Genomic DNA, 17,963 nt, shown 5'->3' with positions numbered 1-17,963 from the left:
CATGTGGAGAGAGAGAGAGAGAGAGAGAGAGAGAGAGAGAGAGAGAGAGAGAATGAAAAGGAGGAGAGAAAGAGAGGAGGAGAAAGAGAGAGAGAGAGAAGAAGGAGAAGGAGAAGAAGAAGAGGAGGAGGAGGAGGAGGAGGGGAAGAGGAGAAAGAGAGGAAACAGAGGAGAGAGAAAAAGAGAAGGAGGAGGAGAAAGAGACAGAAAGAGAGAAAACTAAAAAAAGAAGAGGGAGGAGGAGAAAGACAGAGAGAAGGGAAAGGAGAGAAAGAAAAAGAGAAGGAGGAGAAAGAGAGACAGAAAGAGAGAAGGAGGAGGAGGAGAAAGAGACAGAAAGAGAGAAAACTAGAAAAAGAAGAGGGAGGAGGAGGAGGAGAAAGAGAGACAGAGAGAGAAGGGAAAGGAGAGAAAGAGAAAGGGAGAAGGAGGAGAAAGAGAGACAGAGAAAGAGAGAAGGAGGAGGAGGGGGAGAAAGAGAAAGAGAGAGGGAGGGAGGAGGAGAAAGAGATTTCTCCATGGACACCCTTGCCTACAATTGGCTTCCCCTATCAAATGGAGGGGACCATAGCTTCCATTATGGGCATTGTCGTTCAGTCCATCTTGCACGCAGCAGGTTAAAACAGACCTCCCATGTAGGTGGAGTGGACTATTATGATGGTTTAGTGACCATTGCTATAAGCCGCCCACCCTCATTTAGGTGAGATGGGTGGTGTAGAAATTGAACAAATAAAATAAAAAACAAACATTTCTTTGTTCTGCCATATCCACCTTAAACAAGGCAATTTGGCCTCTGCGGCCATCACCACAGGCCCAGCTGGCACGATGTGGCAAGGATACATTATCTCCGCATTGCTAATGCGTGCCTTGAGCAAGCGAAACTGGTTTATCAATCCTGGCTAAACTGGTTTTTATCTCTACGGCTTGGCAGGTGCATTCTCCTCTCTGCTGCGTTCTCCTCTTGCAGGAGAAAAACGCCTTCCTGCATTAAACTTTTCCCTCTTCTGTGATCTGCGGTTAAATATTGGCTTGTTCCCCCCCCCCCAGGTTTAAAAGCACATGGAGAAGAGTTGCCACCACCTCTTCCTCAGTTCTCCATTTGTTTGGATTACAAAGAGCATCTTGAGTAAAGGTCAATATATTGCTGTTGTTAGTTTTGAGGTTACAATGAAGTCCATTCCTCACCCAGCCCCTGATTGGATGCCTTCATAAGCACCCTAACATCTTGGTTACAAAACTAAGAATCAGGGTTTGGGTGCTTGACTGCATCTGGGAAAACCCTTGAAGATGCTATCTTTTAAGAATAGATCTCCTAGAGCAGAGGTCTTCAACCTTGGCAATTTTAAGACTTGTGGACTTCAACTCCCAGAATTCCTCAGCCAGCAAAACTTTGATGTGTCCACTTTTTAACATGAGAACAATCTATAGGTGCTTGGGGAATTCTGGGAGTTGAAGTCCACAAGTCTTAAAGTCCACAAGTCTTAAAGTAGCCAAGGTTGAAGACCCCTGTCCTAGAGCAGCATTTATTAACCTTGGGAACTTTAAGAGGTATAGACTTCAACTCCCAGAATTCCTCAGCCAGCAAAGCTGGCTAAGGAATTCTGGGAGTTGAAGTCCACAAGTCTTAAAGTTGCCAAGATTGAGAACCCCTGATCTATAGTTTGTTCTTGTGTTTAAAAAACGGACACATCAAAGCAGGCATTTCTTCATTCCCAGGGAAGGAGCAAGGGTGTTTCTGTGCAGGTGCAGAAGGCATTTCTCTCTCCTTATAACTTCTGAATGAAGTTATGCCTGAGCATGAAAACAAAATGAAGAATTCTCAATGGCTTTTAAGGGCTCTTAAAGAACGCCTGCGCCACCGATGTGCAATTTCTCATGAGTCATTCAAACCCACAATTTTCCAGCACAGAAAAACCTTTGTTGTGACTATGACATTCCAGGTCAACGAGACATAAAATAAGGAGGCCTTGCTTGACTGATTAATGACCGACTCTGCGCCAAGAGGATCAGTCTCTTCTAACCAGGTCAGAAGATGACTAACTGACATGTTGACTCAGAGGGCTAAGTTGGGCGAAGGTTCATCTTGGTTAAAAGAAGAAGCTGGTTTGCTTTTGGGTAAGGTAAGTTGGGCGAATTCCAGCCATTGGTTTAATTGGGGAGGAGACCCATGATGTGAACCTAGAAAATAGGCCTAGTGCAGGGATAGGCAATCTTGGCTCTTTTATGACTGGTGGACTTCAACTCCCAGAATTCCTGAGTCCGCATGGCTCAGCTTGGAGACCTCTCCCTTTCCCCTCAGCATGGCTGGCTCAGGAATTCTGGGAGTTGAAGTCCACCAGTCATAAAAGAGCCAAGGTTGAGAAATACAGGCCTAGGCCAGGGGAAGGCAACCTTGGCTCTTTTATGACTTGTGGACTTCAACTCCCAGAATTCCTGAGCCAGCCGTGTTGAGGGAAAAGGGAGATGTTGCCATGTTGAGCCATGCTGGCTCAGGAATTCTGGGAGTTGAAGTCCATGAGTCATAAAAGAGCCAAGATTGCCTACCCCTGGTTTAGGGGATGTTAGTGTCAGGGTTCTTCTGTTTAGCCCTGTGATAGATAGATAGATAGATAGATAGATAGATAGATAGATAGATAGATAGATAGATAGATAGATAGATAGATAGATAGATAGGTAGATAGGTAGATAGGTAGATAGGTAGATAGGTAGATACATACATACATACATATGTGTCTAGTTTATTTTATTATTTTACTGATTTTATTTTATTTTATTTCATTATTTTATTTCATTAACTTATTTTATTTTACTTATTTTATTTTATTGTACTTATTTATTTTATTTTACTTATTTTATTTTGTTTTATTTTCTATTTTATTTTATTTTATTATTATTTTATTTTTTCATTCATTCATTTATTACTTTAGTTTAGGGTATGTCTAGTTTAACGAAAAGAAGGACCATGGATGACGTGATAGTAGCCTTCCAATATTGGAAGGGCTGCTACAAAGATGTGTGTGTGTGTGTGTGTGTGTGTGTGTCAACCTGTTCCCCAAAGCACCCGAAGGCAGGACAAGAAGCAACAGATGGAAATTCATCAAGGAGAGAAGCAACCTAGAAGTAAGGAGAGACTTCCTGACAGTGAGGACAATTAACCAGTGGAACAGCCTGCCTCCAGAAGTTGTGGGTGCTCCAACACTGGAGTTTTAAAGAAGAGACTGAAATGGTATAGGTTCTCCTGCCTGAGCAGGTGGATGGACTAGAAGACCTTCAAGGCTCCTTCCAGCTGTGTTAAATATAGATTTGCAAAAGCTGGATGGGGCTACAATTAGTAGGTTAAGTTTTTCCCCTGAGGCTCAGCGTGTTTTGACTATGTAAGTCCAGCCTCCTTTAACTGGTTTCTGATCCAAAGTCTCGGGGAAGTTCATTCTGTTGTTTAAGCCTGTTGTGCAAGTGCAGTCAACATATCTGCAGCCTTAGACTCCTTCCTACACCCAGATGAATGCAGCTGCTCCGCCTGTGGCTGTCATCCTGCAATCCAGCTGGTTCAGCTGGTGAAGCTCAGGAATCTGTAGGTGTAAAGCAGGAAGGAAAGGAAGGAGACTGGAGAGCCATGAAGCTGGAAAACAAGGGATGAAGGTCTCGTGATGGGGGACTCCCTGGAGACTCAGTTCCTTTGCTGAAGGTGAGAAAAACGGAGCTGTTTTCCATAGCAGGAGGGGAGTAGAGCAGAGTGGGTAGAGCTGGAAGGGAATGGGAAGTTTCTATGGGATCTTGAAAACCTGATTTGAGCATTACATCGTTCGGAAGGAAACTCCGGTTAAGAGATCTTGAATTCTGATCTGGGGCAAGAAGAGTAGTTGCATGTTTAGAACAGGGGTCCCCAAACTTGGCAACTTTAATACCTGTAACTTCAACTCCCAGAATTCCACAGCTGGCTGAACAAATAGAGACAAACACAGAGAGCAGACCCCACTCCCCTCTAGCACTGATGAGGTTACCTAGTTGGGTCATGACAGGGTCCACCAACTTGGCAACTTGAAGACTTGTGGACTTTGACTCCCAAAATTTGCCAGCCGTGAGAATTCTGGGAGCTTGAAGTCCACAAGTCTTAAAGTTGCCCAAGTCTGGAGAGCCCTGGATTAGAACAAAGGACAGACTTCCCTAGATATCAGCTGTTGAGGACCACCTTCATCGTTTCTCCTCTCAAATTTATCTTTCCCGAATTATCCTTTGGGAAGATTCCTATCCAAATTAGACGTAGAGAAAGTCTGGAATCCCACAGTAGAACATCTGCCGGTCTAGACATTGGAAAGTAAAGAGGAATTGATGAAAGGGAATTTGAACTGTGGGGTCCTTGGTGTTCTCTGAGCTTGGTGGTTTTCTTGCAGATGTTTCATGACTCAACTAGGTAATATTATCAGTGCTAGAAGGGAGTGGGGTTTGTGGAGTGGAGGAGCACTACTGTGGGGTTCCTGGTGTTCTCTGAGCTTGGTGGTTTTCTTGCAGACGTTTCATTACCCAACTAGGTGAGAACATCTTCACGGTTTCTGCAACTTTTCCTAGCACTGCTGATGTTACCTACCCGGGGAATGAAATTTGTGCAAGAAAACCACCATGCTCAGAGAGTATCAGGGACCTCACAGTAAAAAGGAACTTTGGAGCTAGGAGACTGATGGATTATGTGTTCTCAAGCTTTTAGTTAAGTTTTCTCCAGGAAGCTCTGTTCCCATCCTGGTCTTCAGGTCTTCCAGTATTTTATCCATAGCTGATGAATCCATCCATTTGCTGTTGTCCATCCTCTTCTCTTTCTTTTCACTTTTCCCAGTATTATGGACCTCAAGAAAGCTAGGGAGTTGGTGAAGATAGATATAGATAGATAGATGGATATATAGATAGACAGATAGATAGATAGATAGATAGATGGATAGATGGATAGACAGACAGACAGACAGATGATAGAATAGAATAGAATAGAATAGATAGGAGATAGATAGATAGATAGATAGATAGATAGATAGATAGATAGATAGATAGATGATAGATAGATAGATGATAGATAGATAGATAGATAGATAGATAGATATAGATAGATAGATGGATAGATAGATAGATAGATAGATAGATAGATAGGATAGATAGGATAGATCAGACAGACAGACAAACAGATGATAGAATAGATGGAGAATAGAATAGATAGAATAGAATAGATAGATAGATAGATAGATAGATAGATAGATAGATAGATAGATAGATAGATGATAGAGAGAGAGAGAGAGAGAGAGAGAGACACGGACGGACGGACAGACAGACAGACAGACAAATAGACAGACAGACAGACAGACAGATAGATAGATAGATAATTCTTTATTGGCCAAGTGTTATTGGAAGGAATTTATCTCCGGTGCATAAACTCTCAGTGTACCTACAAACAACCAAGTGATAGCTCATATATCATAGCTCATATTTGCAATCATTATTCATAAGATACAACAAGAAGTGATAATCATAGATACCAATAGGAGAAGACGAGAAGATGAGAAAAGATGAGAAGAAAAGAAAAGAAAGATGAGAAGACGACAAGGATATTAGCAATACAGCCCTATGGCATGGGTTAAGAGACTGCTGTGGAAATTAGGTGTCCAGCAGAGTGATGGCACGGGAGAAAAAAACTATCTTTGTGTCTAATTGTTTTGGCATATAATGCCCTGTATAGCAGCATCTAGAGGGGAGAAATTGAAACAGTTTATATCCAGGACGTGAAGGGTGCGTAGATATTTTCTCAGCCCTCTTTCTGGTTCGTGCAGGGTACAAATCTTCAGTGGAAGGCAGGCTAGTTGCAATTGTGTTTTCTGCAGTCCTAACTATCCACTGAAGTCTATACCTGTCCTGTTTGGATGCTGTGCCAAACCGGACGGTTATTGAGGTACAAATGGCAGACTCAGTTATTCCTCTGTGGAACTGTATCAGCAGATCCTTGGGCAATCTGAGCTTTCTGAGGTTGGGAAAGATCTTGGAATCCTTGCCTAAGGTTGGAGATCTCTCGCCAACCTGGACTTTGCCCTCCCCCCCCCATTCGGGAGGGGAACCCTTGGTCACCCGGCCTCTTGGTGGGGCTAAATGGGCTCTTAATATTCCAGGACATTCCTGGCAGACAATCAGTCAAGCTTGGGCGAGTTTGACGCCACTTCTCACATTCCTTCTTTCCAAGGTTTTGCACTCTCAAGAGGCCAGTCAGGACTCGGAAGAAACCTCAACCTGGATTGTGGCACGCTGGAAAGATCAGATGTAGTTTTGGGAGCCCCTAAGTATTCTCCCCATAGAATGGAGCAAAGCTGGAATATAAGGGCTTGACTGACTCCCTCGCTTTTCAAGCTTCGATTTGTCTTCTGTATTTGTGTGTTCCAACAAATACCTTGCCAAAGGAGAGAATGAAGGAGTTTGTTGATGTGTACTTTTCCTTGAGAGGTAAGTGGCAGACCTGGGAAGGAGGGACAGGAATTTTTTTCTTTTTAAACAAATTTTATTAGATATTTTAATTATTAAGACAAAATACTCAGGGCACACCGTGGTGTTAGGGTAACCAAACATCCAAAAACAAAACATATATACATAGTTCAATCAATACATCAAACATTCCCTCTCTTTTTCCCTCAAGTAGCATAGTATATTTAAAACAATCCAATTCTAGCTTAAATTTGTTCAACTTAGACCTGTTTTAAAGCTTTATAAATGTACAGTACCGTAATCAAATTAACTTTAAATAAAAACATTATCAATTCAGGTATCCCTTCCAAATATATTCTAGTTCCTTAATTTTATCATAAATCTTTATTTATTTCTTCTTCCACTAATATCCCCTATTTAAAATAAACTATTAATCTGTCCTATACATATCTAATCCATCAATTAATCAGTCTCTTTAAGCTGGCAAAATAATATCGGACTTTAAATTATTTCAATCCATTAGACAGAATTCAAATTTCATCCAATTATCGTAACTAATAACATACATGAGGGACGGGAAATTTTAATGAGGACGTGCCTGGTCATGACTTGCGATGAAACTGGCTAGGTTTTTGTCACGTGGAACAGTGATTAACTGTTGGAGACTTCCAACAATTTTGGCTAGTTAGTCGAATTCAGAAGCTGGAAGCCGCCCTATTAATAAGGGACAGCATTTTGTTTATTGGTCTCGAATATGCAACGTTCGATTCCTTTCTAATTATCTAAGTGATCTCTTATTAAAGAGAGAGTAACCAAAATGCAGACCTGGAAGAGACCTTGGAGATCTTCTAGTCTAGCCCTCTGCAGGAGACCTTATAGAATTCTGAACAAATGGTTTTGAACAAACTTTTTCTTAAAAACCTCCAGTGATGGAGCCCCCACAATTTCTGCAGGCAACTCTTTCCATTTGCTGGTAAAGAAGTGGGTAAACAATCTGGTTGTTTTAGAACAGTGTTTCCCAACCTTGGGAACTGGAAGATGGGTGGAATCAACTCCCAGAATTCCCCAGCCAGCATGCTAATGAACTTGAAGATGGGAGGACTTCAGCTCCCAAAATTCTCCAGCCAGCATGGCTGGCTGGAGAATTCTGGAAGCTGAAGTCCACCCGTCTTCAAGTTCCCGGTAAGGTGGAATAATGTGGAATAATAATGAACAATCACTAAAATAATGATGTGTCTGCATAATTACTGGAATAATGCTGTGTTAGTAGTATGTGACTAGCCTAATGTGCATTGCATTTGGATACAGTGTGTGTAGCAAACTCTCCATTGTATACCCGTGAGAAACGGACCTAATGTATCACAATGTGTATTAGAATGTGTAAGTCTTTTGTTCCTGAGAAAAAGAAAGTATAAAACTGAAGCCTGAGTCCGCCCTCAGGGTTCAGAATTGCTGGTTGCTTTTGCTTCTGAACCTGCGCAATATTTATTTATTTATTTATTTATTTATTTATTTATTTATTTATGAGACTTATATACCGCTTTAAGTACAAGCACTCTCTAAGCGGTGTACACCAGTAAGCAATGTATATATATATTTACATTGCCCCCAACAATCTGGGTCCTCATTTTACCTACCCCGGAAGGATGGAAGGCTGAGTCAACCTTGAGCCGGTGAGATTTGAACCGCTGACCTGCTGAACACGGTCAGCTAAAGTGGCCTGCAGTACTGCACTCTAACTGCTGCGCCACCTCAGCTCATTAAATCAATCAATCAATCAATCAATCAATCAATCTCTCTGCTAAACCCTCTGGAATCCGTAAGAGTCCTTGCGTTTTCCACAAGACCGAGGTTGGGAAACATTGTTTTAGATTTAGAAGATGGCAGAACGGGGCGGGGAAGCTTGCTCCACCACATACTACTGAGCTACTAGGTCCCCCAGCCATCATGCCCAGTGGTGAGGGATATTGGGAGCTATAGTTTAGGGTTATCTACAGAGTCACCAGTTCTCCGTGCCTGAAATGGGAAGGGTCTCTTCTGGCTGAGAGCCCTTTTCAGTGAAACGAGATTGCAACTAGACCAGTGGTTCTCAACTTTTTAATACCGTGACCCCCAACCGGTCGTAAGTCGAGGACTACTCAACTGGTGCAGCACCGTTTGCAGAATGGGACTTTTGGCGGGCTCAGCAGGGCAGAGACAGCCTGGACAATTCCTGTTGGCTTTTGAAAGCCAATAGAATTAGACTCGATTCAAGAGAGTCTATTCTATTGGCTTTCAAAAGCCAACAGAATAAAAGGGAGTAGCACAGCTAAGGAAAAGAGGGAAAAAATGGCGGACTGCGTTTGGCGACCCCCGTGAAATGGTTGTTCGACCCCAAATGGGGTCCCGACCCACAGGTTGAGAACCACTGAACTAGACAGTGTGGTGGAAATATAACATACAAGCCAAAATTCCCCTTTCTCTCTTCTCCCCACAGCCTGTTTCCTGGCCCTATGGATTATTCTGGTCCAGGCAAGAACGATCGATATTGTGTCCATCCCGGAGACCCCGGCCGAAGGCCAGAATGTCACCTTCTCTGTGGAAAGAGTGCAGGGTGACATCCAGGAGATCAATTGGTACCGAGGGGCGGCCTCTCAAGGATCTTCCAGGATCTTCAGCTTCTTTCCCGGAAACTATCGTCCACAACGCAACGGGGTTCAATTTACCAACAGAGAAGATGGTTTCCACAATGGATCTATGCGGATCACTGGGCTCAAGGCCAGCGACGCTGGGCGATACAACGTTGTGATCCTTCTGCGGCCCAAAGAAATCCTCAACGCCTCCATTGATCTTCGATTAACTAATACTGGTGAGTACAGGTCCTTGCTTTACAACAATTCGTTCAGTGACCATTCGGAGTTACAACGACACTGAAAAAAAAGAAAAGACTTGTGGCCATTTTTTCACACTTATGACCGTTGTAGCCTCCCCATGGACATGTCATCAAAATCCAGACCTTTGGCAGCTGACTCATATTGATGACGGTTGCAGTGTCCTGGCGTGAGCAACCGTGTTACCAACTTAATAACGGCAGTGATTCATTTAACAACGGTGGCAAGGGAGGTCATAAAACGGAGCAAAATTCACTTAATACAATTGTCTTAGTAAGAGGCATTATTGCCAAGCCCTCGCCTCCTAAGTGTTTGATAAGCTGGGTGAATCCCTGAAAAGAAAAGAAAAAATCCCTAAAGGTGGTTCAGCATGTGGGAATTGGCTCAGGGACACTGGCTGAGGAATTCTGGGAGTTGAAGTGCACGAGTCATAAAAGGGCCAAGTTTGAAGACACCTCTCTTAAAATATGCTGACTGGCTGGGGAATTCTGGGAGTTGAAGTCCACCCATCTTAAAGCATGCTGCTTGGGGAATTCTGGGAGTTGAAGTCCACAAGTCATAAAAGGGCCAAGTAATAATAATAATAATAATAATTTGAAAGGGACCTTGGAAGTCATCTAGTTCAACCCCCTGCTCAGGCAGAAAACTCTATACCATTTTGGACAAATGGCTGTCCACTCTCTTCTTAAAAACTTCCAGTGTTGGAGCATTCACCGCTTCTGGAGGCAGGTTGTTCCACTGGTTTGAAGACCCCTGTCTTAAAATATGATGGCTGGGGAATTCTGGGAGTTGAAGTCCACTCATCTCAAAGCACGCTGCCTGGGGAATTCTGGGAATCAACGTCCACCCATCTTAAAATTGCTGAGGTTGAACCACCCTAGTCTCAGATGCAATCAAAATCCTCACCTAACTAAGCTATTGAATATCCAGGCAGTTTCAGCTGAGGCCCAGCCATTGAAAGGCAGTTGACCGAACAGTCACATGTAAAACAACTTCAAAGCCGAGGTGGCGCAGCAGTTAAGAGTGCAGTTCTGCAGGCCACTTTAGCTGACTGTGTTCAGCAGGTCAGCGGTTCACATCTCACCGGCTCAAGGTTGACTCAGCCTTCCATCCTTCCGGGGTAGGTAAAATGAGGACCCAGATTGTTGGGGGCAATGTAAATATATATATATATTGCTTACTGGTGTACACCGCTTAGAGAGTGCTCGCACTTAAAAGCGGTATATAAGTCTCATAAATAAATAGATAAATAAATAAAGCCTCCCTGGCTATTGCGGGGTCAGGAATGGTTGGCCTTGAACCTCTGTCCTTATGTCCATTCTAGCACCCCCTCTGACAACGGCGACAACGGCGACAACAGCAACAATGCTGACAAAAGCCACCACGGGGTCCCCACCCATTAAGGAGGTTCCCAAAGGGCCTTCGCAGTTGGGCTGGATCGTGGCCGGCGTGCTGGTTGGCATTTTGCTGTGCGGTGCCGTCGGAGCGGCGATGGTTTACCGGTTTGTTTTACGGAAATCGGAACCCAGCACAGGGTAAGACAGACATGTCAAACACGAGGCCCGGGGGCCGGATGTGGCCCGCGAAGTGGTTTCACGTGGCCCGCGAAGCCATCCTGGAAACAGTGAGGGAACGGCCCCCGCTGCCTTGGCCCTGGCCCAGGCTGGCCAGGAGCCAATGTACAATTTTGTGGTGGCCATCGATGCTGAAACGCATTCAGTCTTAGCTCCACAAGGCCGTCCGGAAACAGCAAGGAACCAGCCCCTGCCGTGTCGGCCCCGCCCCCTGGGTGCATGCTGGGGAGGGGTCACCCTTTGTGAGGAATGAAGAAATGGACCATGCCTTGGCGCTTGCCCCGTTCCCCCCCCCTTCTGCCAGAGACCCTCAGATCTGTCCCACACCTGCCCAGGCCCCCACGGGCACCCTTGACGCGAATGATGCAGAGCTGGCCATGCCCACCCAGTAGGCCACACCCACTCCATCCACGCCCACCCAGTAGGCCACACCTACCCTGGCCACACACACCCCGAGGGCAACCGCAATGCTAATGTGGCTCTCAATGAAATTGAGTTTGACACCCCTGGGGTAAGGGCTTCTGAATTCCCCCCCCCCTCCCAGTTCTGCTGCAATCCTAATCAGGTCTCTCTAGATCAGTGGTTCTCAACATTTTTAATGCCGCGACTCCCAACCGGTCGTAAGTCGAGGACTACTCAACCAGTCGTAAGTCGAGGACTATTCAACTGGTGCAGTACTGTTTGAAGAATGGGACTTTTGGCGGACTCAGCAGGGCAGAGACAGCCTGGACAATTCCTATTGGCTTTTGAAAGCCAATAGAATTAGACTCTATTCAAGAGAGTCTATTCTATTGGCTTTCAAAAGCCAATAGAATAAAAGGGAGTAGCACAGCTAAGGAAAAGGGGGGGAAAAAATGGCGGACTGCGTTGTTTGGCGACCCCCGTGAAATGGTCGTTCGACCCCAAATGGGGTCCCGACCCACAAGTTGAGAACCACTGCTAGATGTTGAAATTTGAAACGACAGGGGTGTTGAGCAAGTGTGGCTGGGATTCAGGTGGGAGGGAGAATGACCCCTTTCAGGTATGGTTCTAGGAAGGAAGGAGGCACCCCCACTCATACACCCCCCCCCCCGTCAACAATGAGCATATCTGCACATCGGGGCAAGCGTGCCAAAGAAATGTTGACCAATCCTCATTTCATCCAGCCCAATCTCTCTCTCTCTCTCTCTCTCTCTCTCTCTCTCTCTCTCTCTCTCTCTCTCTCTCTCTCTCTCTCTTTTTTTTAGGGCAGCAGGAAAATTGGATCTAGGAGTAAAAAAGTCACCTTCATCGAAACACGGTGAGTGTGCTTCAGGTAGTTCTCAACTTATGACTGATCTTTTAGCGACCATTCAAAGTTATGGTGGACTCACTACCACCCCTCTCCCCCGGAAGGTACCAAGCAACAAAGATGATCAGGGGACTGGAGGCCAAAACTTACAAGGAATGGTGGCTGGAATTGGGGATGTCTAGTTTAACGAAGAGAAGGACGAGGGGGGGACATGATAGCAGTGTTCCAGTATCTCAGGGGCTGCCCGAAAGAAGAGGGAGTCAAGCCATTCTCCAAAGCGCCTGAAGGCAGGACAGGAAGCAATGGATGGAAACTAACCAAAGAGAGAAGCAACCTAGAACTAAGGAGAATCTTCCTGACAGTTAGAACAATTAACTAGTGGAACAACCTGCCTCCAGAAGCGGTGAATGCTCCAACACTGGAAGTTTTTAAGAAGAGACTGGACGGCCATTTGTCTGAAATGGTATAAGGTTTCCTGCCTGAGCAGGGGGTTGGACTAGATGACCTCCAAAGTCCCTTCCAACTCAGCTATTCTGTTCTATTCTATTCTATTCTATTCTATTCTATTCTATTCTATTCTATTCTATTCTATTTTCTGTTGCTTATTCTATTCTATTCTATTCTATTCTATTCTATTCTATTCTATTCTATTCTATTCTATTCTATTCTATTCTATTCTTCATTCCACTCCACTCTATCCCAGATTCAAAGTTCTGATGGCTGCCCCACCGCCTGCAGTCACGTGATTGTATTTGGGGTACTTGGCACTCATCCATCCATCCATCCATACATACATACATACATACATCCAATTTATCTGTCACCCATCTCATCAGAGTACTCTGGCCATCTTACAAAGCTTCAAACTAGTAGAGGTAGTCCTTGCCTTAGGAGCAGAACGGAGCCTGAAATATTTGTTGTTAAGTGAGGCGTTTGTCAAGTGAATTGTGCCCCCATTTTACGACCTCCCTTGCCACCGTTGTGAAGCGAATCGCTGCAGTTGTTAACTCAGTAATACGGTCGTTAAGCGAATCCGGCTTCCCCCGTTGACTTTGCTCGTCAGAAGGTCACTGCAACCCGTCATAAATGTGAGTCACTTCCCAAGCGTCTGAACTTTGGTCAGGCTGCTACGGTCGTTCAGTGTGAAAAATGGTCACGAGTCCCTTTTTCTCAGTGCCGTTGTAACTTTGAATGGTCACTAAGCGAATTGTTGTAAGTTGAGGACGACCTGTACCGTTAAAATAATAAAACAATAAATAATAAGGGCTGTTTGGAGCGTCCTAGGGTCTTCCTTTCCCAGGGTCATTCCCACATACCATTACGACTCTCCAGGTGGGTTAGTGATGACCGGATCCCTTTTTCTTTTGTTCTCCAGATGACAAGGAACCCATTTATGAGGTGTTTGATTCCCCAGTAGGAACACCGATGGATCCACTCCCGCTCTCCAGCCCTCTTCCGGTGAGTTTCCACCTGTCTTCTCCTGGCTTTCTTTTGAGATTGAACAGGGAAGGAGGCTGAGGGCTCAGGGGATGGGCAGAGCCCAACATGGGCCAGATTCAGGAGTTGTGACTTCAGAAGAGGGATCTATGTTTCCTGGAGAAGAAGATTCCACAGACTGAGGTCCCATTCTCTCTCTCTCTCTCTCTCTCTCTCTCTCTCTCTCTCTCTCTCTCTCTCTCTCGTCTGTCAATCATCTATCTGTCTGTCTGTCTGTCTGTCTATCATCTATCTATCTATCTATCTGTCTGTCTGTCTGTCTGTCTGCCTGCCTATCTATCTGTCTGTCTATCATCTATCTGTCTGTCTGTCTATCATCTATCTATCTATCTATCTATCTATCTATCTATCTATCTATCTAGCTATCTATCTAGCTATCTATCTATTTATCTATCTATTTGTCTGTCTGTCTGCCTGCCTGCCTGCCTGCCTATCTGTCTGCCTGTCTGTCTGTCTGTCTATCATCTATCTACTATCTATCTATCTATCTATCTATCTATCTATCTATCTATCTATCTATCTATCCATCTATCCATCCATCTATCTGTCTGTCTGTCTGTCTATCATCTATCTGTCTCTCTGTCTGTCTGTCTCTCTCTCTCTGTCTATCTATCAATCAGTCAATTTATCTATCTATCTATCTATCTATCTATCTATCTATCTATCTATCTATCTATCTATCTATCTATCTATCTATCTATCTACCTACCTACCTACCTACCTACCTACCTACCTACCTACCTATCTATCCATCCATCCATCTATCTATCTATGCCTCATCTCTATCTATTTCTATTTCATATTTGTATAGCTGCCCATCACACCTGAAAGAGATTCTAGGTGGCATACAACGGCTCCAATAAATACATATAAAACAGTCAATTTTTTTAAAAAAACTATAAAACTGTAAAAAAAAAAAGCACACGAAACAAGGGGAGGTTCACTGCAAAAGGCGAGCCTTTGCAAAACCTCCCCATGTAAAAACCAAAGCCCCGCCCAGGTTTAAAATGGGCCCAGGCAATTTGCATAAAAATGGGTGGAGCTTCAATTGCGCCCTGTGGCTGCCCTGTTGATTTTTTTCGTTTTTTTGTTTTTTGTTTTGCCCTGCTTGGCTTAATGACTCTTGAACATCTCTTTTTAAAATGCAAAGTAAAAAAAATCTGGAAAGGAAACGGTTTGTTTATTTTTTTAAAAAAAGGAGTCTTGGTTTTCCAGATTTAAGGGATTTCCCCCCCCCCCATGTTTATATATTTATCTCTCCTTTTCAGCCTCTTCCAAGGACTTGCCCCACGTTGGACTCCAACTATATGGTACGTTCCAAGTCAGCTGATTATTCTGAGCAAAACTTCCATGTGGCTTAATCTATAACAAGCACAAAACCGACGTGAAAACATGTTGTAAGCAATCTTTCAGCCAGTCTTCCAACAGATCCTTATAAATCATAGGTCGTCCTTGACTTACGACAGTTCATTTAGTGACTGTTCGAAGTTACAACGGCACTGCAAAAAGTAGCTTATGCTATGACCGTTTTTCACATTTACAACCATTATAGCATCCTCATGGCCATGGGATCAAAATTCGGATGCTTGGCAACTGACTCACACTTATGACGGTTGCAGTGTCCCGGGGTCATGTGATCTCCTTTTGTGACCTTCTGACTAGCAAAGTTAAGGGGGATTCGCTTTGCGGCCCTGTTACTAACTTACCATTTGCAATGATTCACTTAACGATTGAGGGAAGAAAGGTCATAAAATGGGGCAAAACTCACTTAAGAAATGTCTCACTTAACAACCGAAATTTTGGGCTCAGTTTTGATCGTAGGTTGAGGACTTACCTGTATTGATGGTTGCACAGTCAGTCAGATGTTTAGACTAGATTTTTGTCTACCTGCCAAGTCCTTCCCAAGGATCTGGGATAGGCAGGTGTTGTTGTTTGATTGTGTTCCCTTATTACTTTCTCGGAAGAGGCTTCGTGGTATCCAAAGCAGGACATTCAACCACATTTTTGTCAGCCAGATGTTCAGATTGGATTAGGCATTTTCATCCACCTATTGGCTTCCCAAGGACCTGCGATAGGCAGATGTGGATGTTTGGTGGGGTTAAAAGTTAACATTCCAGGATGTCAGCTATTCCAAATCAAGCTTTCCTTTGCAATTGACTGGTGGTGATTTTGGCAATGCCGATGGTGTGCAACTTTATTTATTGATGTTTTTCTCTCTTTTTTAAGGATTTGCTCTACAGAAATGAGTCGATTTATTCTGAAATCAAGAGGTGATGCTATTGCTGAGAGATCCCTGATTCTGGGATCATCTCGGATAATGACCCATCCGAGCATGAAAACAAAGTACTGTCATCCAAATATTTCTACCTTCCTGCGATCCAAGAGTCTTTCTTTGCTAGACTATGAATACAGCAACTAACTTTAACCTATTGTTAAATCCGGATTTTATTGAACCCAAGGCTGTCTCTTGATGGGATGGAGTCAAACAGAATTGGGCAGCCAGTTGGCCATCATTGTTCACCCAAAAGGTGGGCCACGATTTAGAAGATCTAAAGGGATGGAAGAAGAAATGGACAGGCAGGGCTGTCACTCAATACAGACCTGACCATGCCATGGTTCTAAAAATTCTGAGGACCCCAAATAATTCACATACAGAGAAAAAAAAAAGCCATGTTCTCTCCAGATGTGTCTCCCTGTGTGTGGATCGTGCACAGGTGTCTAGCTGACCTCAGCTTTGAGACCAGATGGTCAGCCTAGAAGATTGGCTCCTCCAAGACAGCCAGAACATGGTTGAGGACATTCCCTTGAAGATTTCAGCAACTTTGGGTTCTTGTCTCCAAGAGGAAGCCTACTTAATCCCATTTTACATCTGCAGACATCTCCCATCTGATGTCCTCCTTGCTTCTCTACACCAGTGGTTCTCAACCTGTGGGTCGGGATCCCATTTGAGGTCGAACGACCATTTCACAGGGGTCGCCAAACAACCCAGTCCGCCATTTTTCCCCCCTTTTCCTTAGCTGTGCTACTTCCTTTTATTCTATCGGCTTCTGAAAGCCAATAGAATAGACTCTCTTGAACAGAGTCTAATTCTATTGGCTTTCGAAAGCCAATAGGAATTGTCCAGGCTGTCTCTGCCCTGCTGAGCCCGCCAAAAGTCCCATTCTGCAAACGGTGCTGCACCAGTTGAGTAGTCCTCGACTTACGACCGGTTGAGTAGTCCTCGACTTAAGACCGGTTGGGGGTCGCGGCATTAAAAAGGTTGAGAACCACTGCTCTACACCATCTTATTAACAATCCTATCTCATTGAATCTGGTTTATTTTCATTCTATAGTTTTTTTTTGGGGGGGGGAGTGTGGTTTGAAATAAAGGCCCACCCTTTTCTAAGGATGGGGCACCTGTCTTGACCGCCTGTAACGTCGTCTTTCTAAAGGAGATGAAAGAATAAGGGAGATTCTGTCCAGGCTAGGAAATTTCCAAGCTGGGTCAAAAAGTAAGACACGCTGTAAAAGGGTCACAGGGCGGAACCAAGATGTTTGCGATCTAGGTAAAAGATGAGATTCTCACATTTCAGTTGAAAAAATACCTCACGGATGCACCCTGGTGTCCCCATCTCGACTCTTGACCCTACATTGCCGTCACATCTACCTGGCTTTTGAAGGTGGAATGATTGATGTGGAAAAAAAGAAAAAAGAAAGAGAAGGAGGGAGGGAGGGAGGGAGGGAGGGAGGGAGGGAGGGAGGGAGGGAGGGAGAATTAAAGTGTGTTCTTTAGAAGAGGACATGGCTGGCTGGCTGATTGAATGACCGAAGCAGAGAAAAGAGGGCTAGGGGTGACATGATAGCACTGGTCCAGTATTTATTTATTTGTTTGTTTGTTTATTTATTTATTTATGAGACTTATATACCGCTTTAAGTGCAAGCACTCTAAGCGGTGTACACCAGTAAGCAATGTATATATATATATATATTTACATTGCCCCCAACAATCTGGGTCCTCATTTACCTACCCCGGAAGGATGGAAGGCTGAGTCAACCTTGAGCCGGTGAGATTTGAACCGCTGACCTGCTGAACACAGTCAGCTAAAGTGGCCTGCAGTACTGCACTCTTAACTGCTGCGCCACCTCGGCTCATATTTGAGGGGCTGCCGCAAAGAAGAGGAGGTCCACCTATTTGCCAAAGCACCAGAAGGCAGGGCAAGAAGCAACGGATGGAAACTAATCCACAAGGAGAAATTTCCTGACAGTGAGAACAATTAATCAGTGGAACAACTTCCCTCCAGAAGTTGTGGGTGCTCCAACATTGGA

The 17,963-nt window shown here is 44.3% G+C and overlaps 1 protein-coding gene across 1 annotated transcript; it reads left to right on the top strand.

The window, feature by feature from the left end:
- Positions 1-3,326: 3,326 nt before the first annotated feature.
- On the top strand, positions 3,327-16,689 carry LOC120312017 (carcinoembryonic antigen-related cell adhesion molecule 19-like). Its single transcript, XM_039352212.1, has 8 exons — positions 3,327-3,685; positions 6,212-6,468; positions 8,924-9,295; positions 10,642-10,852; positions 12,118-12,170; positions 13,537-13,619; positions 14,927-14,968; positions 15,885-16,689. The coding sequence occupies exons 2-8, from the start codon at positions 6,432-6,434 to the stop codon at positions 15,930-15,932; spliced, it is 846 nt and encodes a 281-aa protein (XP_039208146.1). The 5' UTR covers positions 3,327-3,685; positions 6,212-6,431; the 3' UTR covers positions 15,933-16,689.
- The last annotated feature ends 1,274 nt before the right edge of the window (positions 16,690-17,963 follow it).

Source organism: Crotalus tigris, unplaced genomic scaffold (assembly GCF_016545835.1).
Source record: "Crotalus tigris isolate CLP2741 ecotype Arizona unplaced genomic scaffold, ASM1654583v1 scf7180000018413.2111637, whole genome shotgun sequence".
Classification (NCBI taxonomy): domain Eukaryota; kingdom Metazoa; phylum Chordata; class Lepidosauria; order Squamata; family Viperidae; genus Crotalus; species Crotalus tigris.
Note: the sequence above shows the minus strand (reverse complement) of the source record. Positions and strands in the feature narration are given on the sequence as shown.

Excerpts from the sequence above, each read along its gene's own strand:
- LOC120312017 (XM_039352212.1), top strand. The coding sequence starts at position 6,432 with ATGAAGGAGTTTGTTGATGTGTACTTTTCCTTGAGAG. Across the intron at positions 10,853-12,117 it reads AAATCGGAACCCAGCACAGG|GGCAGCAGGAAAATTGGATC; the intron begins GTAAGACAGACA and ends TCTTTTTTTTAG. Across the intron at positions 14,969-15,884 it reads CGTTGGACTCCAACTATATG|GATTTGCTCTACAGAAATGA; the intron begins GTACGTTCCAAG and ends CTCTTTTTTAAG.